The sequence below is a fragment of the Garra rufa genome, chromosome 2 (genome assembly GCF_049309525.1).
Source record: "Garra rufa chromosome 2, GarRuf1.0, whole genome shotgun sequence".
Taxonomy (NCBI): domain Eukaryota; kingdom Metazoa; phylum Chordata; class Actinopteri; order Cypriniformes; family Cyprinidae; genus Garra; species Garra rufa.
In genome coordinates, this window is record NC_133362.1 from 73,903,660 (window position 1) to 73,930,036 (window position 26,377).

Here is a 26,377-nt window from a genome sequence, read left to right on the forward strand (position 1 = left end):
GGCTGTAGTGACATGCAAGTTTGTTCAAAACTTGCTGATTCATGTTATCCAGCGTTATGTGACCATTTGTACAAAGAAGTTTGTGTTTCGAATTCGAAACGTTGAAAATGTTTACATTAGACGTTGAATGGACATTACAAAGAAGAAGAAATAGAAAGTTTCATTTAGTTCTACAGAGTTGCTGAATACCATGACTGACCAATCAGAACCAGAAATTCTCGGTATACTTAATGATTGCATGTATGTATGATATTGTGCATAATATAGGCTCACGTGGATTTATACAGCTTCATGATCATATTATTTCCATCACTGCTGTGAACAGGCCATGCAGAGATGTGTATGGTGCTGCATTCAAGCACCACAGAAATGGCTCATTATTGTTTCTGTGGGATGGTTTTAATGTCACCGTGGTTGTCCGATGGGGATTTTTCAGTGGCTGATACTGATATCTAGAGATCAGGTTGACTGATGATTGGGAAAATTGATGAAATTAACATTCATTTTCGTGTTGTTAGATTTAGCGCTGTTACACAACCTAAATATTGATTTGACAACATCAAAATGGCCACATATGACCCTGGACCACAAAATCGATCAATTTTTTTAAATAAAAAATTTGACGTTTTTTGAATAATAAGCTTTCCATTGATGTCTGGTTTGTTAGGATGGGACAATATTTTGCTGAGATACAGCTATTTGAAAAATCTGGAATCTGAGGAAGCAAATAAATCAAAATATTGAGAAAATCACCTCTAAAAGTTGTACGAATGAAGTTCTTAGAATCTTACAAATCAAAAATTAAGTTTTTATATATTTACGGTAGGAAGTTTACAAAATGTCTTCATGGAACATGACCTTTACTTAATATCAGAATGATTTTTGGCATATAATGGCAAAAATTGGTGATAATTGTGACCCATACAATGTATTGTTGGCTATTGCTACAAATATACCCGTACTACTTACAATTGGTTTTGTGGTCCAGGGTCACAAATATTGGCCAGTTAATCAGCGTGGATGAAATATGCATCAAGTAACCCAATATTCAATCCATTTAGTGAATTATTAGTGACCAAAGAGGCTCAATAAAGTTTAGTTTGTTCTCAATGCCTTAGAATGGGAAGCTGAGCTGGTTTGGTGTTGTGAAATTGTTTTATTGACCTCACCTGGTGGCTCAAAGTGTATTTATAGCTGGACATGTGCTGTATGTGTGGCGTTCGCCTCTTTATCTCTGACTGAAAGAAATCGTGATGGAGCCTTGAAGGGAGTTCTTGAAAAATAATGTGTTTGCGGATTGAATAGCAGAGATCAACACTGTAAAGCCAAAAAACGTTGCCGGTATTTGTGCGTCCCCCCTCTTTGTGTCTGTCAGTGTGTGAAAAGACAGACACAAAGCGTACACTAGCGAGGGAAGATGATGTCATTGTTACATAAATGTGTGAGCTGTGTGCCAGTGAGAGTCGGTGAGCCTGGCACGGCCCAGCAGACTGACCCGCAGAGTCTTGGGTAGCCGGCGTTCAGCCAAATGTACTACAAAAATCCAATGTATATATTCAGTATGTTTACTTACGTTAAACTGACGGGTTTTTTTTACGTGAATTTTTACCAAAAGTGGAATGCACAAAGACAATATAGTTGTGCATGATCATTATATGGTTTTCAAAACATTCTTTGCATTTGCTGCACACTGTAGGTCCATCGAATTTGAACAGAAATTAGACCTCTTTAAAGGTATACTTCTGAGAAAATGACAATTCTGTCATCAATTACTCACCCACATGTCGTTCCAAACTCGCAAGACCTTTGTTCATCTTCAGAAAAATTAGAATCAGAAATTAGAATATTTTTGATGAAATTTAAGATCTTTCTGACCCTGCAGACAGCAATGCACCAAATTCAAGGCTCTGAAAGGTAGTAAGGACATACTTTTGTGCACAAAAAGTATTCTTGTAGCTTTATAAGATTACATTTGAACCACTGATGTCTCATGGATGGACTGTTTTAATGAAGTCCTTACTACCTTTCTGGGCCTTGAACGTAGTAGTTGTGTTGCTGTCTATGCAGGGTCAGAAAACTTCATTTCATCTGTGAGAACAAATGGAGACGTTTGTTTTGGTATTAACACCTAAATCTTACCAGAATATTCTCCCACGTGTCTCCTCTAGAGATCTCAACATGGTCTCAAAATGCACTCAGGTTTTTTGTCATCAGATTCTTCCAAGAAAATCTTTGAGCTCTGATCTCTATATTATTTTTATAGCTTTGTAATCAACAGCTGACTACTTTGTGTCTGTTTTTGAGGCACAAATGTTTTGTAAGAAATTTTTACCAAAAGTGGAATGGACAAAGACAATATATTTGTGCATTGTTATTAAATTGTTTTTTTTTTAAACATTATTCTTTGCGTTTACTGCATACTGTGGGTCCATCTACCCATAAGACCTTTGTTCATCTCCAGAACACAAATAAAGATATTTGTGATGAAATTTGAGAGCTTTTCCACCCTGCAGACAGCAACGCACCACATTCAAGGCTCAGAAAAGTAGTAAGGACATACTTTTGTACACAAAAAAGTATTTTTACAGCTTCATAAGATTACGTTTGAACCACTGATGGTCACAGGGACTATTTTAATAAAGTTCTTACTACCTTTCTGGGCCTTGAACGTAGTAGTTGTGTTGCTGTCTATGCAGGGTCAGAAAACTCTCGGATTTCATCTTTGAGAACAAATAGAGGCTTTTGTTTTGGTATTAATACCTGAATTTTACCAGAATATTCTCCCACATGTCTCCTCTAGAGATCTCAACATGGTCTCATAATGCACTCAGGTTTTTTGTCATCAGAATTTTCATTGAGCTCTGATCTCTGTATTATTTTATAGCTTTATAATCAACAGCTGACTTTTTTTCATGAGAAACATTTGAGACAACATTTGAGACAAAGTTGATGCTTAAGTGATAAATGCTTTAAAAATGGTTGTGAATTATGAAAGAGCAACCTTTGAGCAATCAAACTCGAGGTAGTGCATTTAGAAGCCTATGTAAACATACTATCAATTTGTTCATTAAGAGGTTGACCAATAATCGGTTTTACCGATATTTCCCCTGGTATTTATGAATATTCAATGAACATTTATCGGTTTAATATCGGATCCACCGATTATTGGAGAATTGTGTGCAAGACTGTCATTATGAACCTGTGCACAGGTAAAATAACTTGCTTTGCTATAATTTTACACTTTTTTAACATAACTGCCAATAATGCACAAATGAGGTGCATTACATAAGTGCTTTATATGTATTTTAAGCTTGGAGTCAAGAAATGGGTCAGATCATGTTCCAAAGACATAACTTTACATAAATTAAATAAAACAGGCTTGAATGAATGCAAAGAATGATCTCTGTATTGTTTCAATAGCTCTGTGATCAGCGGCCGACTCATTTGTGTCTGTTTTTGAGGCATTTTGAGAAACAAAATAATACTTAAGCAATAAATGCTTTAAAAAAATTGTTGTGCGCTAATAAAGAGCGATCTTTGAGCAATCAGTTTGTAGGTAATACATTTAAAAAATCATAAAACAAAAAACATACTTTGTATTCATGAAGACATCCAGAACAGTTGCAAGAGATTGACTGATAAAAGATTTACCGATATTTCCCCAGATATTTATGCATCTTTCCGTAATTGGTTTTGTTATGTCAGATCCACCAATAAATGGAAATTTGCATGCAAGACCACAATTACAAACCTGTTCACAGCTAAACTAACTTGTTTTTCTTAAATTAATAAACTTTGTGAAACTCACCTGCCATTATGCAATTGAGGTGCGTTACAAAAACAATTGATATGTAGTTTAAGCTTTACACTACAAAAAAGTGAATTAATCTGTCAAATTATGTCCCAAAGACGTAACTTTACATAAATGAAATAAAACAGGCTTGAATGAGGGCGTGATGGAAATAAAACAGAGGAAAAACAGTAAATGAATCCAGATTCTGCATATTGATTACCTGGCACATAATAAACATGCAAATTATCAATATCGCTTATAAAACAAAATCATTGTCAGTCAGTCTCTAATTTTCATCCATTATCCATAGGCCAGAGGTCTTCATGCATGTTTTTTGGCCATTCAATACAGTTGTATCAGGTTGATGCCATTCAGGAGAATATTGATTTAGTCTATGTGCTGGTAAGGCTGTTTTTTTGTCAGAGCGGAGATGAATTCAATTGAGGGCAGAACAGTCTATATTTAGAATGAGAAAAGACAACAATGAAATGTTCCTCCCACAACTCCTCATCCAAGCATTCTAACAAGACTCACAAGAGTCGCAGGACAGATTGAATTGTGTTCCTAGGATTCACATATATGCCAGCCAGGAAACACAAGCATATAGATAAAAGGCTATGTAGTGTATTACACCCCACCACATTGGTCAAAATGTGCAGTGTACAACAGAGCACTATGCATGCAATGGATTGAATATGCAGAAGTTTTATTTTTTATAAACCCAATAACTAGACTCCACTTGCTAAATCAAACGTTCACAATGACGTCTTGTGACATCGACGTAGAATACTGTTGTTGAAGCATTTATTATTGTTTTATATTTTTACAAATAGCAGGCAGTGTGCAGAACAAACTGCAATTCACTAGTTTGCAATTTGACTGACATGTTGACCAATAGATGATCTAAACATCACAGTTTGACCTCTCAACTCAATACAAATAGTATGAACTTCCAGTGTTACTTCCTTTTTTAAAGAAGTCTCTTCTGCTCACCAAACCTGCATTTATTTGATCTGAAGTACAGCAAAAGCTGTACTATTTTGAAATATTTTTACAATTTAAAATAACTTTTTTCTATTTCAATATATTTTAAAATGTAATTTAATTCTGTGCTCAAAGCTGAATTTTAGCATCATTACTCCTGTCATGATCATTTAGAAATTACTACTTTTATTTAGCAAGGATGCTTTAAATGGATCAAAAGTGATGATAAAGACATTTATTATGTTACAAAATATTTCTGTTTCAGATAAATTTCTATTCATTAAAGAAACCTGAGGAAATTCTACTCAGCTGTTTTCAACATAATAATAATAATTTTTTGAGCAGCAAATCAGAATATTAGAATGATTTCTGGAGGATCATGTGACTGGAGTAATGATGCAAAAATTTCAGCTTTGAAATCACAGGAATAAATTACTTTTGAAAATGTATTCAGATAGTAAGCAGTTGTTTTGAAATAATACAAATATTTAAAAATTTTACTGTTTTTGCTGTACTTCTGATCAAATAAATGCAGGCTTTGTGAGCAAAAGAGACTTTTTAATTTGTATTGGCTTCTGTTTTGTATATATTTTCAAACCATAGAGAATGATCTTATATCCTGTTTCTCGTATTCATTGTTAAGTGTGAAGTGATTTCACATGATGGAAATCTAGTGTGATTCCACCTCAATATAAAATAGAAAGTGTTAACCAACATTGCTACTGTGTAACAGTGTGAATTTAAGCCGTAGTGTGTGAATATTAATTCTGGCAGGCGTTGCATGAAAACCTTTTGGGACTGTCCAGTCATGCAGTTTAATTAATATTCACAATCCAAGAATAGAATATTTAATGTTTATTGCAGAAGAAATTTTTCATGTAGTTGAATGTGTTTGTGTTATTAATCTATCAATAATTTCAAGTTTTTTTTCTGAAATGCATTAATATAATATGAGGCTTAATGAATGCTATGTTGTAAAATATGCCAAGTATTTGACAGTACGAGGCTATCGTTTCGTTTCAAAGAAACTGGAAATACTGGAACTAGAAACGGTTTATCAAAGAATGAACTGAATGTTGTTGATGTGCACGTAGGCTCCTCAGCATAGCGCTCATCACTGGCATCTCTGCCACTGAATAGATCATGTGACCCTTACAGTATTCTCCAGTCTCTGCTCTCTTGTTTCGCAACCAAGGAAACCGTGGCTCATCCGAGCATATGAAAGCAGGAACGGAAAGTCATGTGTTCAGGAGGGGGGTGTTATTGTAGAAGAAACAGGAAGCCAGATTTGTTTGGAGGATCCTGATTCACACATTCAACTTTGGCAAAATCTGTGGTGTCAAAAGATATATTTTACTTTCCTAATGCATTCATCAGTTATTCCAAATGAACGTTCTCTAGTTCTCGAATCCCATTTTTGCTTGTGCATTTTGAAACTGGCTGAACCTGCCCAGCCCGCATTGGGTTGTGAAAGCGTGTTTTCGGTTTTGGGAGAAGGTGTGCTGGAGATGAAGAGCTCCTCCTCTGATCTGCAGTTTTTGCAGGCGTCTGATGCTTTGAAAGCAATTCCAACACATTCTCACCCTGCGGCAGCGCTAATGCTCCTCAGGTAGAGTCTTCAAAGCTGTTAACAGCGTTTGCAGGCTTGCCCAAGGGGGTTTACAACAACAGCCTTTGAGGATTCATGTTTTTTGGTTATTTGTTTGTTTTATTGCAACTGACCCAATCTACATGTAGTAAGAGATAAACTATACTTTTTGAAGTTTCCGTCTTTTGAACACTGACTACCTTTTGAAAGCTTGGTGTCTGTAAGATTTTATTTTATGGTTTTGAAAGACGTCATGTCTGCAAACCAAAGTGGCATATACTGTATTTGATTTAAAAAAAATATAGTAAAAACTGTAAAATTGTGAAATATTATTACTGTTTTAAATAACTGTTTTATATTTGAATATATTTTAAAATTAAATTTATTTCTGTGATGCAAAGCTGAATTTTCAGCATCATTACTTCAGTCTTCAGTGTCACATGATCCTTCAGAAATCATTTTAATATGCTGATTTCTGCTCAAAAATATTTCTTCTTATTTTTTATTTTTTGTGGAAACTGATGCATTTGTTCAGGATTCATTGAATATCAGGATTTATGCATTTATTTAAAATATAATCTTTTGTAAGATTATAAATATGTTTACTGTCAATTTTGATCAATTTAATGCATCTTTGATGAATAAAAAATATCTATTTTTAATATATTTATTGCTATTAACTCTACATAACAAAAATAGGTAGTTACAATGACACAGACTTATAGCATAAATGCTCATGTAAATTCACATGCAACGGTCAACAGGCAAAAAAAAAAAAAAAATCTAATATATACATACATTTACAAAAATATATACACGCAAATACTAAAATACACATAAATAAAAATAATTAAACAATTAACTTAATAAATATATATTATGTATATATATATATACATATATATATGTTGTATCGGTACATCCCTATTTCTAATTATTATGAATATTTAAAACAGTATATTTATTTCAGGATTCTTTGATGAATAGAAAGATCCAAAAACCAGCATTTATCTAAAAATAAAAAGCTTTTGTAATATTATACACTGTACCATTCAAAAGCTTGGAGTCCGTATTTTTTCCTTTAATTATGGAAATTAATCATTTTATTTAGCAAGGATGGTTTAAATTGATCAAAAGTGACGCTAAAGACATTTATAATGTTAGAAGATTTCTATTTCAGATCAATGCTGTTCTTTTAAACAGTCTGCTCATTAAAAAACATGAAAAAAAAATCATACTATATTTTTAACATAATAAAAAATGTATTTTGAGCAGCAAATCATCAGCATATTAGAATGATTTCTGAAGGATCATGTGACACTGAAGACTGGAGTAATGATGCTAAAAAAAATTAGCTTTGCAATCATGGGGAAAAATTACATTTTAAAATATATTCAAATAGAAAACCGTTATCTTAGATAGTAAACCTATTTCAACATTTTACTGTTTTTGCTGTACTTTAACCCCAAAAATCTTTTATTATCTCATCAAGTGTATCCCAATTGTTTCTTTTTCTAAAACTATTTAGTAATTTCTTTAAGAAATCTAAGTGACCCTAAACTTGTAAATGGTATTAAATAAAAATATATTTTTTGTTTTCTCTGAATTGGTTTAAAATTTAATACTTATATCCCTGGTTTCTTAAACAAGGCTTAAGCCTAGTCCTAGACTAAAATGTTAATCTGAGCTGTTTCAACTGAAAGAAACTTGCACTGATTGATCTATATATAAATATATCAGTGCCTTTGTTTTGTCTTTAGATGCATACCAATGATGTTTTTTTTCTAAGGCATGTTTATAAAAATTACTTAAATGTGCTAATTGAACAATGGTCTAATCCTGGCTTAGTCAAAGCCCTGTCTGTGAAACCAGGCCATAATGATTCATTATTATTATTATTATTATTATTATTATTATTATTTGATCAGAGAAAATCATTTTGACCAAACAGCTGTAGATTTCGATAAGAGAATGAAATAATTTAATGCAAAAAATAAAATAAATCGCTTTATTGGAACAGTTTGAGCTGATTCACTTACCAAGTGTAATGGCAGTTATGCTGGCAAACCATAAATAAGGAACCGTATTAAATCATCATTTTCATAATGTTCTCATAACTGTCCCAAGACAAGGATCACAAGATCGCAACACAAGCCTACCAATGTGGTCATTAGGAAACATAATATTTTGCAACAGAGTCACTTTTATAGCAAAACTAAAATGAAAAACACAAGCCATTTAATAAATCTAACTAATCTTAACATCTGAAATTTGAACTTCAGTTGAAATTTTAAATGCTTTTGAAAATGTCAATGTGAACTTATTTTCTTAGGTCATGATTCATTTAGTCTGTTTTAAGCTACTGCTATCCAGTCATCATTCTGAACATGTGTTGTCTGTTGTCTCTCAGGTCTGTTGGTTGGTACCCTTGATGTTGTGCTGGACTCGAGCGCCCGTGTGGCCCCATACAGGATTCTCTACCAGACCCCAGATTCCCTGGTTTACTGGACCATTGCCCACGGTAACATACTGCCTCCGAACCCCCGCCGCCTCCCGTTCTGGAATATTCCCTCTCGTTCCGCATGCTCCCTGATGGCCGCTCTCTGCCGGAGCATTACCTCATGCCCTAGTGCCTCTAAAGTGCAATCTGAAGTCAGAAATCAATGTCCACTTGTCTTTCAAATGCTGCCCGGATAACATGATGTTCACTCTCTGTCTCCGCTTTTAAACTTCAGTTTAGGGCATTCAAAACTTCAATGTAGGAATCAATGTGTTAGCAAAGCCGATGTTTGTTAGGAATTGGTATTTGTGCTGGAATACAAAGAGTCTGCTGATGGAGGAAAGTGTGGTTGATGTGCAATTAAGAGCACTTATGATGAGAGCAGCTCTGCTTAGAGTAACAGTGAATTTAAACACACTGAAACCAGTTCTGCTATAGCGTTTTTACTATAGAAGATATATTTTGCGCAGGTCTACTTTATTCTGATTGCATGTGAGGAAATATAGAATTAGTTGTCGCAACACTAAAAATTTAGTAGTTGGCGCAATACATTTCTCTACAATTTTCAGTAAAGATTCTCAGTATCAGTTTCACAACTATTGTTTTTGCAAAATAATTTTTTAGTGGTGAGATATTACTTTATTTGTATTTTTTTTTTTTAATAATATTTTATTTTATTTTATTTTTATAAATCTGAATACAAATGCATTTATTTAAATATTAGTCCAAATTAATAATTCTAAAAAGGCTAAAAGGCTAAAAAGCATTTTTTAATTATTATTTTTTTATAATCCTAGGATGCATTTACAGTGCATTGAGGCTGATGTTAAAGTAAATGACTAAATAAATGTATCACTAATGTAATAATTTAATTTTATAAAAAAATGAATTCAGTGTTTTTACTAAAATGTAATATTACATTTATATAAAATAAAATAATATTAAGATTAAATTTAACATTTATTGTAAATCGTTGGTTGTCAGACATTTTTAACAACAAGTATTTTTAATTAGTTAATTCAAATTAGAATTTAATTATTTAATATGTGTGTGTGTGTGTGTGTGTATGTGTGTATATATATATATTAGGGCCGGGACTTTAACGCGTTAATTTAGATTAATTAATTACACAAAAATAACGCGTTAAATTTTTTTAACGCATTTTAATCGCACTTAATTTTGCACCGCGGAACGTTTCTCACTGGATGAGTTTCAGCGGACCGATTATACTGGAGCACCAACTAGCGTTTAGACGAAGGATTGCGCATATCACCGCAGCACATCGAGCCTCAAGTATCACCTCAATGCTTTTACAGAAGGTCTACCTACCTATAGGGTACCTGAATTTCTGAAATGTAGGCTAGTATATTTCTAAATATCCCAGTGTTTCCCTTACCATTATCTTAGGGGGGCGCGTTTACAATGTCTCCTCCAAGGAAACACGGACTGGATCGCGGACTCCATTCATAAAAACCGAATTTACTATAGCGCGGAATGCCACGTAAATTCATCGATTTTTGGATTGATAAATCAAAAGTTCGTCTGTCACTTAATTCAAATCGCGATATGGACTAGTGTCTGTAAAAACTGAAATACAAAAAGACCGTTTTAATATGAATCCTGCATGTACCGTTTGCCTCTGTATGTTAGAATGGCAGAGACGCGTTTTTTTTTTTTACTGCACGTGTGATGCTCCCGTTAATTTTTGGCATTTGCATCTCACATGAACAGATAGACTCAATCTCCAAAGCTACTGTCAGTGTCACTTTTACCGTTTCATTTGAGAAAACTAGCATCATATCATACTTTACACACAGAAACTTCACGGCAACCTGTCAAAATAAAAGTACGGTTTAACATGAAACAGAACAATATTCCTATTTAAATAATTGACAAAAAACAATATATATGATAAAAAATAAATATAACAACAAGATTAACCACTTAATTGTGGAAAAAAATACTACGATTATTATTTAGATGTTAAATTATTATTATTTATTGATTTTAACAGCAAACATCTGTTTGTTTGCCAAAAATTAAAAAGGTTTATTTTTCATTTGATTAAAAATAAATAAATGTTTATGCTTTCATTTGATTATGAGAAAAATTAAAACACAAGAATTTCTTAAAAAAAAAAAAAAAAAAATAGCAAAAGATTGTAAAGCCCTATTGTTCAAAATGTTAAAATAGAGAGTTTTGAAATTATTTTTTCACTGAAATAAATGTTTTCGTTATTACACAAAGTAGGGTAAAATACCGAGAGAAAAAAAGTATGGAAACCTAGGGGAAACACTGTATCCTATAGACCTTTTTCCTGAGTAAACGATGAGCGCCGCCATTACGAATTCTAACGTCAGATTGAATGCTTTTCTTTTCCGGTTTCCATAGGAACTCATTCAAATAGCGTCCATCTGTTTTTAATGTAGCTAACGTCCGCTGCTTCGTGTCATCTACACACTCAATAAAGTGAGGCACTGACAAATGACGGTCATTGCGACATTGCCAAGAGATGGCGCTATGGAGCCATGTGCTTTTTAAAAACATTTGAATAGGTTTAACATTAGTTTATTAGCTCGGAATATACCCTAATTTGACTAGAAACAATGCAGACCGGAAATGCAAAGCATTCTTTCAGTTAAGAGCCGGACTTACTTCCGTGTTCAGGAAAAAGGTCTATTGCTACACTTAATGGCAATATTGCACTGGTCTGTTGGACTTGGTTGAACAAAAATAAACAATATTTTGTTGCTTAAGTTTATGTATTCAGTCATTATTCAATGGTATACTAAAAATCCATATGAAAAAACTTACTTCTCACTGTTCTCAGGTCAAATATTTATATGCGATTAAAATGCGATTAATTTCGATTAATTAATTACAAAGCCTCTAATTAATTAGATTAATTTTTTTAATCGAGTCCCGGCCCTAATATATATATATATATATACATATTTATAAATTATTATTATTTTTTTTTTACATTTTTTAAATAATCCTAGGCTGCATTTATAGTGCATTAATACAATGAGACTGATGTAAGCAAGCAAATGTATAAATATATAAATAATGTAATAATATATTATTAATTATAAATTATTAAATAATTAATTAATTTAATTATATGTGTCTGTATATGTGTGTATGTGTGTGTGTGTATATATATATATATATATATATTAGTGGTGGGCATAGATTAATTTTTTTAATCTAGATTAATCTAGATTAAATCTTGAAATTAATCTAGATTAATCTAGATTAAAATGGCTAATTTAAATTCTGCTGAAGGCATTCAGAATATGTGTGCTACCCAAATAATGACTAAAAGTAAGTCTTTGAGAACGGGTTTCTCAAGCCAGGTGGCGCATTAGACCAGGCGATCATCTCCTGTTTCCAAAATGCATTACAAACTGCTTGACAATTGCATTTACAACACAATTAACTATACAAACTTGTGTAACCAAGTACTTCTGCGCAAAAGGCTGTACGACGTGCGCGTTCCCGTAAAATACACAGGCGCGCGGGTATGGATAGCCTATCTGCGTGCATAGTCTTCCAATAAACTGCGTTGCTTTTAGAAGCGTCAATTCAGTTGTTGCATATAGTTTAATGTCTTTATTTTGGGATTATCAAAGTAAATTATAACTCAAATTTGAGATTTTACTGGGCCACAGCAGATTTTCACTGGGGCACGTGCCCCAGTAAAAAGGGTCTAGCAACGCACGCACCTGCCCTGAAGCGGCTTCATAGCTGCATCCATGTCTGCGCGTCTCATTTGATGTGGTAATTTCACAGAAGTTGAAGACTCGTTCTCGCCCCCTACAGTGCAATTCAACTAGATATACGTCATCCGCGCTAAAATATCAAGGTGAAAGTCATCATATCTTGCGTAGTTTAGACCCAGCTCCCAACCCAACTTTGAGAATAGATTAACGGCGATATTTTTTTTATCGCGCGATATGAGTCTCACGTTAACGCAGCACGTTAACGCCGATAACGGCCCACCACTAATATATATATATATATATATATAAAATAGTAAAAATAAATACATACAGAATTAGTGCTGTTCAAATGTTTTTTTTTATATATAAATCTGAATACAAATGCATTTATTTAAATATTAGTGCAAATTAATAATTCTAACTACATAATATATTAAAACAGTAATTTCAAGTAAGCATTGCTTTAAAAAGAGAAATACACATTCAGTAATAAAATGAAAAAGCAAAGAATCCTAGCGTCCAGCCCCAGACTAGAACATTATGTGTGAAGCCAAAAGAGAGCGCTGGCTTCCCAGAGGAGCGGAGAGTGCTCTGTTTCTGAGCTAATCTGGTTTGCAGGCAACAGCGAATGCTGGTTCATATTTCACAAGCTGTTACTTTTCTAGCTGCAAGCCATTTGGTAAATCTCTTTATTTAAGGCGAGAGACCTGTTTGCCTTCGCTGAGATGTGCATATGTTTTATGAAAAGGCTTCAGCATGACTCCACATAGGCACTTTTTTTTTTACAGTGCATCAATATTTTGAGACTGATGCTACAATAATCAACTAAATAAATGTATAAGTATAGTAAAAAAAAAAAAAACAAAAAAAAAACGAATATATATATATATATATATATATATATATATTTTTTTTTTTTTTTTAATTTACTATATAATATTACTATTTTTATGTATTATTTAAAAATATATTTTTGGTTGTCATTATAAACAACATTATACACAGCATTATAAACCTCTAAATGTACTAAATGTTTAGTATCAAATTTATATGTAGAAATATTATTGTGAAATAAAATAAACATATTATTTAAAAAATAATATTAATATTAAACATGCAATTTATTAATAATATTACTATTTTTATTTGTTATTAAAATATATTTTTGTTTGTCAGACTCAAACAAGTAAATTAATTAAATGTTTTACTAATATTTAATATTACATTTACATTTATTAAATATATATATATATATATATATATATATATAAATAAATAAGATTAAATTTAACATTAATTAACTAAAATTAATTTAATTAGTTAATTAGAATTGAATTATTGAATTATACATTTAATATAATTTATACATTGTTATAAAAAATAATATTTTCAGTCAGTTGGAGTCAGTATAATTGTTTGTTTGTTTGTTTGTTTGTTTGTTTGTTTAAGAAATATTTAAATTAATACTTTTTTAGCAAGGATGCTTTAAATTGACCAAAAAATGCTGTTCTTCTGAACTTTCTATTCATCAAAGAAACTTGAAAAAATTCTACTTAGCTTTTTTCAACATAATAATAATAATAGATGTATTTGGAGCAGCAAATCAGAATATTAGAATGATTCCTAAAGGATCATGTGACTGGAGTAATGATGCAAAAAATGTAGCTTTGAAATCACAGGAATAAATTATATTTTAAAATATATTCAAATAGAAAACAGTCATTTTAAATAGTAAAAATATTTCTGTTTTTGCTGTACTTTGGATCAAATAAATGCAGGCTTGGTGAGCAGAAGAGAGCAGAAAAACCCTTTCGACTGGTTGTGTGTGTGTGTGTGTGTGTGTGTGTGTTTATATTCTCTCTATATAAAAATGGAAAATACAAATAAATATATTGTGAGTATGCTTATCAATATTAATTTTACTATTAATTTAATTTAATATTAAATGTTAGTTAACAGACATTATTTTGTTATACAACCGTATTTGTTTATGTGAATTTTGGTTGAACAGCACATGGTGCGTGGCTAGTTAGTTTGTAAAGTGTATTTCTGTCTTTACCTAATTACAAAGTACTTGTCACAGAACGCTCTTAATGAATCATTTGGCTTTCCAGTAATGTGTTTGATTTATTGCCGGAGGAGAGCCGTGCTAATACACAATTAATTAAATGATGAACCCGGACCCATCTGCGCTTCGATTCTGAGCAAATGAAGCCGCTGCGCATAAAGACTTCAGATGAAATTCATTACCCTAAATGCACGGATTAGTATTATTTGACGACGCAGAGGCTTTTGTTTCTCTCAGGGAGCTCTCGTAAGGAGATCACAGAGAACTGGGAATGGCTGGAGCAGAATCTGCTGCAGACGCTCTCCATCTTCGAGAACGAGAATGACATCACCACCTTCGTCAAGGGCAAAATACAGGTTGCTCATTAGCATCAAACACGCTATTGATTTAATTGGTGCTTTATTACAAGCCTGAGTGCTTATTCATGTGTGTCTGTGTGTTTAGGGTATTATAGCCGAATACAACAAAAGCCATGATGTCAAAGAAGATGACGACACGGATAAGTTTAAGGAGGCCATCGCTAAGTTTCGCAAACTCTTTGTCATGCCGGAGGAGGAGAAGCTGGTGAACTACTACTCCTGCAGCTACTGGAAGGGGAAGGTGCCGCGGCAGGGCTGGCTGTACCTCAGCATCAACCACCTTTGCTTTTATTCCTACCTGCTCGGGAAAGAGGGTGAGATTTTATCGATTGCAATGTAATGATTTGTTTTAAAGGGACAGTCCATCCAAAAATGAAAATCCTGTCATTGATTATTCACCTTCTTGTCGTTCCAAACCCGCAAAACCTTTGTTCATCTTTGGAAGACAAATTAAGATGTTTTTGATGAAATCCAAGAGCTTGCATACACAGCAAGGGTCCTACCACCTAGGTAGGTCAAGGCCTAGAAAAGTAGGAAATACGTCAATAAAATAGTCCATGTGACATCAGTGCTTCAACCGTAATTTTACGGAGCTACAAGAATACTTTTGTGTGCATTTTTAGGTGAACTATCCCTTTAAAATAGAGCAAATGTTACAATTAGACAATCTGACAATACTCCAGTGACAACAATTAAAAGAAATGCTTTTCTTACTTAGATTTGTTTTCTTGTTTCCAGCCAAAATATCGAAAAATTCTTAAGTCAAGAAGGATTTTCTAGACGAGTACAAATGATTGTCTTGTTTAGTCAAAAAATAGTCAGAATTAATTGTGCTTTTGCTTGAAACAAGCAAAATAATCTGCCAAAGGGGTAAGAATTTTTTTTCTGTTTTCTTGCTTACCCCATTGGCAGATTGTTTTGCTTTTTCTAAGGCAGTTGAATGAGGAAAAAACATTTTTTTCATTAGTCCGTAAATTTATATTACTGAACCGGTCATGGTTGACAATATTTCTTGAAGTGAGTATCAATTATTTAAAAAATCTGAAATATTTTTCCTTTCTAATTTTCATTTTGATTAGCTTAAGTAAGTATTAAGCTAGAGCTAAAAAAAAATAATAAAGTAAATTAAAAATTAAAAAAATGTATATAAATAAAACAAAACATAAACAAAAACTATAATATTATATCAGTGATATTAAACAAAATAACACACTGTAAAAAAAGGCTTATGTTACTTTTTTATTGTTTCTAGTCAAAATATCTAATAATTCTCTGCATGCATTTACTAGACAAGCAAAATGATATAAGATATTCAGTCTTGTTTCCAGGAGCAGAAAAAGCTAAATTAAGTGCAGTTTGCTTAAAATAAGTAAAATGATCTGCCAGTGGGATAAGTAAAATACTCTTGATTTAAGGGGAGGCACTGCAGGCAAAAACACAGTTTTTTCATGCACCTGTGAAATTTGAGATTTTGGGCTTTTTGGTTTTTCATAAAGTGTTTTTTTAGACTAGTGAAAATAAAACATCCAGAAGACACTGTTAAGTGTTTATTTTATAGCACTTCATCTATTTGTGTCAATAGATTTCAATTACAATACATATTTTTAAAGACCGTTTTCTCAAAATTAGTGTTTCTCCTACACTGAGCCATAAATCTCCACTTCAGTAACACTTACTAACACCAAACTTTACATTTTTATTCCTGTCTATATCCTGAAGGCTTTTACAGAGAGATTTGTTCATATATAAGTAGCTTGATTATATACATTTTATTTGCCAAAAAACTGTAAAAAAAAAATATATATATATATAGTCTTCTGCCTGTTCTAAGTATTTTCTGATTTATGGAGTGACAAAATGTAAGAGAACTTTTAATACGAAAAATGTTTGCAATTATAAATGTACAAAATTAACTGGGTAAGTAAGGTGATAACTAATAATAAGGAAAGCAGGCATTCTGAAAGCATTCTGAAAAGCAGGCTTTGGTTGTTGTAATATTACTGTAAAAAAATATGCATACCAAACAAAGTCAAAATATTGCTTGTTCGTACACAAAACTGTAATTTAGGGGATTCAGTCCCGTATATTAAAGCAGTTGTCACTCCTGACTCTGTGTGTGTAATGGTTTGTTTCAGCTAAGCTGGTGATCCGCTGGGCCGACATCACTCAGCTGGAGAAGAACGCCACGCTGCTGCTGCCGGACATGGTGCGTGTCAGCACACGCTGCAGCGAGCACGTCTTCTCCGTCTTCCTCAACATCAACGAGACCTTCAAACTCATGGAACAGCTCGCCAACATAGCCATGAGACAGCTGCTGGACAACAAGGGCTTCGAGCAGGACCGCTCTCTGCCCAAACTCAAGAAGAAGTCGCCCAAGAAAGTGTCGGCCCTCAAAAGGTGAGTAAAAGCAACAACATTTAAGAAGATAAAGTGGATCTATCAAGATGAAGTGATGCTAGAAAACTGGTGTTAGGAGTGAATTAAAACATTTACAAAGTTACAAAGAAAAATTTATCTTAATTAAAAAAAATACATATATATATATATATATATATTTTTTTTTTTTTTTTCGCTGCAGATTAATCTTTTAAAATTTTGTCCATAAATATTAAAATTAAATATATTATTTTTTTATTTAAAAGATGAAACTTATTTTAATATTTATTTAAATCTGTTTGAACTTATTTAACCTTTTTTAATAACTAAGCACCTGGCAGTTGTTTTTTTGCTTGATTATTAATAGACATTGCTAGTTTATTATGTAAAGGGAAAAGCTAGCAATTTTTTTTAAATATTATAATTATAGCAAAATAAACTTAAAAAATAATTGTAAATAAATTTAAATGATGAAAAATGTGAAAAATGATTTTCGGTCACACTTTATATTAGGTGGCCTTAATTATTATGTACTTAAAAAAGTACAATGTACATAATGTGGTCATATTGCATTGCAAAACGCTTTTGCTTCTATTAAGGTTGGATATGGGTAAGGTTAGGGACAGGTTTGGTGGTATGGATAGCTTTAAGGGTGGATTAGGGTGTAAGGGTAGGTTCAACAGTGGTAATTACAGAAATTAATCACAAATGTAAGTACATATAGGTTTTTAAAAATATATAAATTCAATGTAAAAACATGTATGTACACAATAAGTACACTGTACCAAATTATTAATTTAAATGTAAGTACATAGTTGTTAAGGCCACCTAAAGTAAAGTGGGACCTGATTTTCTAAACAAATATTTTAGTTTTTATTATTTATTATATTTAAATATTCTTTAATCAAGATACATTTACTTGAGAATCAAACTTACTTAAGATATAAAGTATATAATAAAGAATATTTATAAAGATATAATATTAAATATCTGGCAGTGGCATAAGAAAAATAAAACTTGTTTTCCTTTGAATCAAATTATTTAATTAAATGTATTTTTCATTTATTAAATTTATTTGTGCATTTATTTATTTATTTATTTTTACCCCATTTGCAGATTGTTTTTCTTGTTTCAAGTATAAACTCACTTAATTTTGCTAATTTATTTCAGAAAATGAGACTTAATGTCTTTAAGTAATCAAGTTAATGTATCTTGATTTCAGAAAATGTTGATAATTGTGCTGTAAAATGGGCCAAATAGGAGTTAGAAATCATTTTTGCAGTGAGATCAGTCAAATAACTGCTGCTTATTGAATTTATCAGATAATATCAGAAGCAAAAGTAAGATTCCTTAAAAATGACAGCTGAAGTACCAAACAGTGAAAGATTTATATTTTGGAGTGAATGGCCGTCTGGCAGCTGTGTGAAATTGAAAGTAGAAAATCTGGTTTTCCTTCAGAGCGCATTCAACCCCGTCTGTGCAAACTAAGAGGATTATGTGAGAACGCCTTGACGTGCAGAACAGCTCCAACTATTTTATAGCAAAGTGACAAAGCGAGTTTTAGTTCGCTATATGCATTTAGAAGAAGTTTAGGAAACATATATTAGCATTTTTTAATATTACATTTGTTTTTGTGACTTCAGGGACTTGGACGCCAGGGCTAAAAGCGAACGATATCGGGCGCTTTTCCGCCTTCCGAAAGATGAGAAATTAGACGGCCACACAGACTGCACGCTATGGACACCCTTCAACAAGATGCACATCCTCGGACAGATGTTCGTCTCCACTAATTACATCTGCTTCACCAGTAAAGAGGAGACCGCCTGCAGCCTGATTATCCCACTCAGAGAGGTGCGTCACGCCAGACACTGCATACTAAACTAATGACATGATGCTCTAATAAGCATAAAAGTATACACCATGCACAAATGTGACCCTGGACCACAAAACCAGTCATAAGGGTCCTTTTTTTTTAAATTGTGATTTATACATCATCTAAAAGCTAATAAATAAACCTTCCATTGCTGCATGGTTTGTTAGGATAGGATAATATTTGGATGAGATGCAACTATTTGAAAATCTGGAATGTTTGTTCCAATAGAACTTCCAATAGTTCCAATAGTTGGAACTTTAATCACCTTGATTGAAAAGAAGTTCTTAGCAATGCATATTACTAATCAAAAATTAAGTTTTGATATATTTAAGATAGGACATTTACAAAATATCTTTATGGAACTTGATCTTTACTTAATATCCTAATGATTTTTTGGCATATAATGGCTTATATGGCTTATAACCAGTCTTAATGACAATTAGGTTGGCCTCCTGTTTCTCTCAGAAATGTGGCACACTGTGAACTTAAAAATAGGTTGGCATTTACATTTTGCCTTTCCCTTTGTCTTTTCACTAGGTGACCATCGTTGAGAAAGCCGATAGCTCTAACGTCCTTCCCAGCCCCTTGTCAATCAGCACCAAAAACAAAATGACCTTCCTCTTTGCCAACCTCAAAGATCGGGACTTCCTGGTGCAGAGGATCTCGGACTTCCTGCAGCAGACCACCTCCAAAATCTACTTGGAGCGGGAAATCACGGGCAGCCTCAGCAGCTCAGACGACGAGGTAGAAATGATGGTGTTCTTTTGTCTGTTTTCTGGAATCTGAGGATGCAAAAAATATAAATATTGAGAAAATCCCCTTAAAAAGTTGTCCAAATGAAGTTCTTAGCAGTGCACATTACGTTTTGATGTATTTACGGTAGGTAATTTACAAAATATCTTCATGGAACATGATCTTTACCTAATATCCTAAGGATTTTTGGCATAAAAGAAAAATCTATAATTTTGACCCATACTATGTGTTGTTGGCTATTGCTGCAAATATACCAGTGCTACTTCAGCAAGGATGCAATAAATTGATCAAAAGTGACAGTAAAGACATTTATAATTTCTCAAATGATGTATATTTAAAATAATTTCTATTGAATTGAATGTTTTATTCATCAAAGAATATTCTATAATTTTAATATATAAAAAAAGATTCTTCTGCTCACTAAGGCTGCATTTATTTGATCAAAAATACATTAAAAACAGTAAAATTGTGAAATATTATTACAATTTAAAATAGCTATCTTCTATTGTAATATATTGTAAAGTATAATTTAATTCTGTGATGCAAAGCTGAATTTTCAGCATCATTACTCCAGTCTTCAGTGTCACATGATCCTTCAGAAATCATTCTAATATGCGAATTTGATGATCAAGAAGCATTTCTGATTATCATCCATGTTGAAAACAGTCATGCTGCTTTATTTTTTTGTAATTTTGTGACATATTTGTGTGCAGGTGTACTCTCAGCAGGGCAGTGTCTTGTCCTGTAGTCCTCAGCGCAGTGCTCTCAGCTCTGAGGGAGAGAGCGACAGGCAGTTCAATCTCAATGATAACAGGGTTCCCACCGCAACACAGGCCCTGATGACCATGTACCGCCGACGGTCGCCGGAGGAGTTCAACCCCAAACTGGTACAGCAATCTCATGCCTGATCACAATCACCACAGCATTGTGTTTGCTTTTAATAAAACAACAGGAAAACACCAATGTTAAGTCAATAGTTGTATTTGTGCTTATAAATTAATAATAATTGTCAAAGTAAACAAATCTTACGTAAAGCTATTTACAAGCAACACAACAATCGATAACTAAAGGAGTCTAATGCACCACATTTAAAATTCTTTTGGAAAGTTTTTTTTTTTTTAAATATTTGGAATTAGATTTTATATTTTTGCTATCTTTTTTAGAAAATGTTGTATTTTTGTATTTTTTATTATTTTATTGTCTGTATAATTTGTATTCATTTTTATTTATTAGTCGTAGTGTATTTATTTTTAGTTATTTTATTACTTCAAGTTGAACTAAAAAAAATATATATATTTTATTTTATGATATATAATATAAAGATATAATAATATAGTATATAAATATTATATATATAATATATTCAATGTAATATACAAATATTAATTCATAAAATGTTGTATTTTACATTTTTATTGTTTTAATATTTTCTGTCATATTTTCATTTAGCATTTTATTTAATTTTATATAACAAAAAAAATTATTTATTAGTCAGTTTATTTATTTTTAGTTATTTTATAACGTCAAGTTGAACCAAAAAAACAAGATTTTTATATACTTTCTTTTATTATATATAATAATATAGTATAGAAATATATGTATATATATATAATATATTAAATATAATATTATACAAATATTAATTAAATATTAATTTATTAAATATTTTATAGTTTTTTTTATTATTTTCATATTTTCTTCTATTTCAGTTAGCATTTATTTTATTTTTTGTAATAAATATAATTTTTATTCATAAGTCGTAGTTTATTTATTTTTAGTTATTTATTATGTCAATGATGAACCAAACAAAACAAGATTTTTATATATTTTCTTTTATTAAATATAATATAAAGATATATAAATATTATATATAATAATAATAATAATAATAATAATAATTCGTACATAAATATTATGTATATAATAATATAAAAAAAATAATTATTAATTTATAAAATATTTATTTTTCTAATTTTTATTATTTTCATATTTCTACTTCAGTTAGCATTAATTTTATATAACAAAAAATTCTGAGTTGTTGTTTATTTATTTTAGTTATATTTTTTATTTCAAGTTGAACTAATAATAATATATATTAATATAAAATTAAATGATAATTTATAAAATATTTTGTTATCTTTTTATTTTTATTACTTTCATATTTTCTTTATTTCAGTTAGCATTCATTTTAAGTAACAAAAAAATTCTGGTTTTAGCTTTAGATTAAGTTAACGATAATAGCCCTGGTGCGGTTACAGGTGTTTGTTTATCATCTCATCCAGTCAGAGTTTAAAGCCTGAAGTCAGATTGTGTTTGTTGTGGTTAGAGCAGATACTTTAGTAGGACACACACAGGAAGTTTAACTCTTGAGAAAAGACAGTTCATTCTGTTTGCTGACCCTGCAACAAATGACCTAAAAACCTGCTTATCCAAGTCATTCACTTTAAAACTACTAGACTGTATTAATTTAGTTATGCAGTGTGACAAAATGGATGTAAATCTCGTTGCATTCAGAAGAGTATTTTAGTCATTTTTGGGGGGATTTTGCTTTCCAGATTGTCTAATCTAAAGCTTTTATATACATTAAAGGCACCACATTTGAAATTTCAGAATAGAGACTTAATGAAGTTCACGCTTCACTGGCTTCGTCTCTGTGCCAGCACTTATTTTCTAAGTCAGAGTCTCTTGCATCAGCACTTCTGAAGTTGAAGTCAGGACAGCAGTGATGAGACGCTCTCTTAATGCTCGTATGTTTTCAGGCGAAAGAGTTTCTGAAGGAGCAGGCCTGGAAGAATCACTTCACCGAATACGGCCAGGGAGTGTGTATGTACCGCACGGAGAAGACCAAAGACCTGGTGCTGCAGGGCATCCCAGAGAACATGAGAGGAGAGCTCTGGCTCCTGTTTTCTGGTGAGTCACACCTCTCACAACTGGGTCACAGACAGCAGAGAGAACTACAAGGCTGGATTCAAGCAATAAATAACTAACCAGATAACCGAGTGAGGACAGCTGAATTATTAGTCTTATCAACTTCCGTCTACTCGTATCTTGTGTTGTTAATGTCACACAGTGTCTGGTCAATCAGTTTCTGCAGGTTTATCTGTCATTAAGTTGAAGTTAGTCAGATTAGATAAAGGCTCACATGGACAAGTTGTTCTGACTGCATTCAGAACTGAGCAAAAATGTGCAGAAAATATGATCCAGACTACATTAAATATGATTTGCATAGAGCATGGTGTGTTTTATGCATCCAACTACAGTCCAAATAAAAAAATATATATAAATATAACCATATAAAAAATATGGTTTGCACATGATGTATGTTGTATGATATGTTCTATGCAGTCAATTATTGTCAAAATAAATATTAATATATAAATAATATTAAAAAAATTAAGTATTTTGTTGGTAATTTTTATATTTAAATACTGAAAATAAAGCAAAAATACATTTTAAGTTTCATTTTTAGAACATTATTTTAGCAAAAAAAATATATGCCCCAGATTACATTAAATATGATTTGTGTGGAACATGTTTTATGCAGCCAATTACTGTCCGAAATAATAATAATTATATATATATATATATATATATATATATATATATATATATATGTATATATTAATTTTGAAAAGATTTAGCCCATTGAATTAAAGGCTTTTTACTTCATGAGTGCCTTGGAGTACTTCATCTTCTTAAAAATACATTTTAATTTGGATTATAAGAAGTTTGGATTTTAAGTTTGATTTTAAGAACATTATTTTAGCAAAAATATATGCAAAGTAAAAGAAAATATGACCCAGACTACATTAAATATGATTTGCGCAAAGCCAATATATAATAATAATAATAATAATAATAATAAAAGTATTTTGTTGGTTTTTTATATTTAAATACTGAAAATAAATTGAATACTAAAAATTAATTTTAAGAACATTATTTAGCAAAAAGATGCAAAGTAAAGGAAAATATGACTCAGACTACATTAAATATGATATGCATGGAAAATTATCTGTTTTATGCAGCCAATTATTGCACAAATAAATAAATAGAAATAAATAAATAAATAATACAATTATTTTTTTGTTGGTAAAATTTAATTTATTTTTAAATACTGAAAATAAAACATTAATGCATTTTAAGTTTGATTTTAAAAACATTATTTTAACACAAGTATGCAAAGTAAAAGAAAATATGACCTGGACTACATTAAATATAGTTTGCATTAACCATGATATGTTTTATACAGTCAATTTTTCTAAAAAAATTCTAACAATTACAAACAAAATCTATATATTTGAAGGTGTTTACTCTCTTTTACATGTGCACACACCTGTTTTGTCGTGTGGTTGTTTTGTGGTTCAGTGCATCTACCTTTTTCTGATAAAGCGCTGCTTCCTGTTTGTTAGACATGAGCACTTTATTTTGAGGAGTCACACACAAACACACATTTAAAAGCGTTACAGCCCGGTGCACAAACTGAAACACATGACTGCACAAGCACACTTCTGTGGTAGTAAACAAGAAGCTGCCTTGTGTTCCTTCACAGTTTTCTGCATTAACAAGGAAACAACAATATGATGAAATCACTGGAATGAAGTTACTTTGAAACTTGTCAAGTTACAGCTCAACTAATGTGAAAACTATATAATATATAAAATGTTAAATATGGAATTATGAAGCCAATTATTGAATTTAACATAATTTTTTAAAAATTAATAAAAATGTAAATGTATTTTTTGTTGGTAGAAACAATTTTAGGAAACAAATGCAAAGTAAAAGAAAATATGAGTACATTATAGTACATTATATATGATTTGTGTGGAAAATTCTGTGTTTTGTGCAGCCAATAAAAATATATAAAAAAATAAAAAATAATAATAATAAAAAATTTGTTTGTATAAATAATTTTATTTTTAAATGCTAAAAATAAAACAATAATGCATTTTAATTTTGATTTTAAGTACATTATTTTAGCAAAAAATATGCAAAGTAAAAGAAAATATCACCCAAACTACACAAAATATGGTTTGCGTGGACCATGAGGTGTTTCATTTGCATTTAACATGATGTGTTTTATGAAGCCAATAATTGTCCATATAAATAATTACAGTAAAGTAAAACCATATAACTATAGTCATATTAAAATCTGTATAATATTTAAATATTTTATTAATATTAAAAAATATAGATTTAATATATTAAATGTATTTTATAAAATAAATAAATAAATTATACATTATTTATTTATTTATTTATTATTTTCTGGACTATTCTGATTTTATTATCACTAGATAAATGTTTGATTCGGAAATGTCTTTAAAGGATGTTTTTTAAAAACGCCTCTCTAGGAAACATTTTTAAATTTCTATCAAATATTAAATTAAAACAGTTATATAGGAGTTTAATGGTAATATTATATTATATTATATTATAAGTAATATTATATTATATTATATTAATTATATTATATTATATTATATTATATTATATTATATTATATTATATTATATTATTATATTATATTATATTATATTATATTATATTATATTATATTATATTATATTATATTATATTATATTATATTATATTATATTATATTATATTATATTGTATTATATTATATTAAAAACAGTATATTTGGACTGACCATGACCCAATAAAAAATTTAGTTTTAAATCAGAAAATTTCAGCTAAATTTTTTTACATTTTGAGCTGTTGTTTATGTGTGTATTTGGTGTGTACAGGGGCGATTAACGAGATGGCCACTCATCCTGGATATTACGAGGATCTGGTGGAGAAATCGATGGGAAAATATAATCTGGCCACAGAGGAGATCGAGAGAGACCTGCACCGCTCTCTTCCAGAGCATCCAGCCTTTCAGAATGAGATGGGCATTGCCGCCCTGCGTCGAGTCCTCACAGCGTACGCCTTCCGCAACCCCAACATCGGCTACTGCCAGGTATGATCCACAACAGCACACCTTCTGCAATAAATACCCCCACAGCACGCTCATAATACAGTCTGTCATCTTCCACAGGCCATGAACATCGTGACCTCCGTCCTGCTGCTGTATGCTAAAGAGGAAGAGGCCTTCTGGCTGCTGGTGGCCTTATGTGAGCGCATGCTTCCCGACTACTACAACACCAGAGTCGTAGGTGAGTTCCAGTCTCATCCAGCTTCTCCAATTCTGTGGAAAACATGATGGAAAGTTTGTGAGTATGTTTGTGTATCTCAGGTGCTTTGGTGGACCAGGGTGTGTTCGAGGAGCTGGCTCACGTCTATGTTCCTCAGCTGTACGACTGCATGCAGGCGCTGGGTGTCATCTCCACCATCTCTCTGTCCTGGTTCCTCACGC

General features: G+C 31.5%; 2 protein-coding genes across 2 annotated transcripts in view; both read left to right on the plus strand.

The window, feature by feature from the left end:
• LOC141325733 (uncharacterized) overlaps positions 1–26,377 on the plus strand; it is a 779,461-nt gene that overhangs the window by 549,785 nt on the left and 203,299 nt on the right. The window lies entirely within an intron of this gene.
• The window catches only part of LOC141325776 (TBC1 domain family member 9), a 29,181-nt gene that overhangs the window by 2,289 nt on the left and 515 nt on the right, over positions 1–26,377 (plus strand). Inside the window, exons 2-12 of the mRNA XM_073834511.1 lie at positions 8,776–8,886; positions 14,896–15,014; positions 15,103–15,331; positions 17,153–17,414; positions 19,037–19,244; positions 19,804–20,010; positions 20,733–20,906; positions 22,779–22,929; positions 25,767–25,981; positions 26,060–26,177; positions 26,258–26,375. Of these exons, the coding sequence (XP_073690612.1) occupies positions 8,776–8,886; positions 14,896–15,014; positions 15,103–15,331; positions 17,153–17,414; positions 19,037–19,244; positions 19,804–20,010; positions 20,733–20,906; positions 22,779–22,929; positions 25,767–25,981; positions 26,060–26,177; positions 26,258–26,375 (1,912 nt within the window). The remainder of the gene's footprint in view (positions 1–8,775; positions 8,887–14,895; positions 15,015–15,102; positions 15,332–17,152; positions 17,415–19,036; positions 19,245–19,803; positions 20,011–20,732; positions 20,907–22,778; positions 22,930–25,766; positions 25,982–26,059; positions 26,178–26,257; positions 26,376–26,377) is intronic.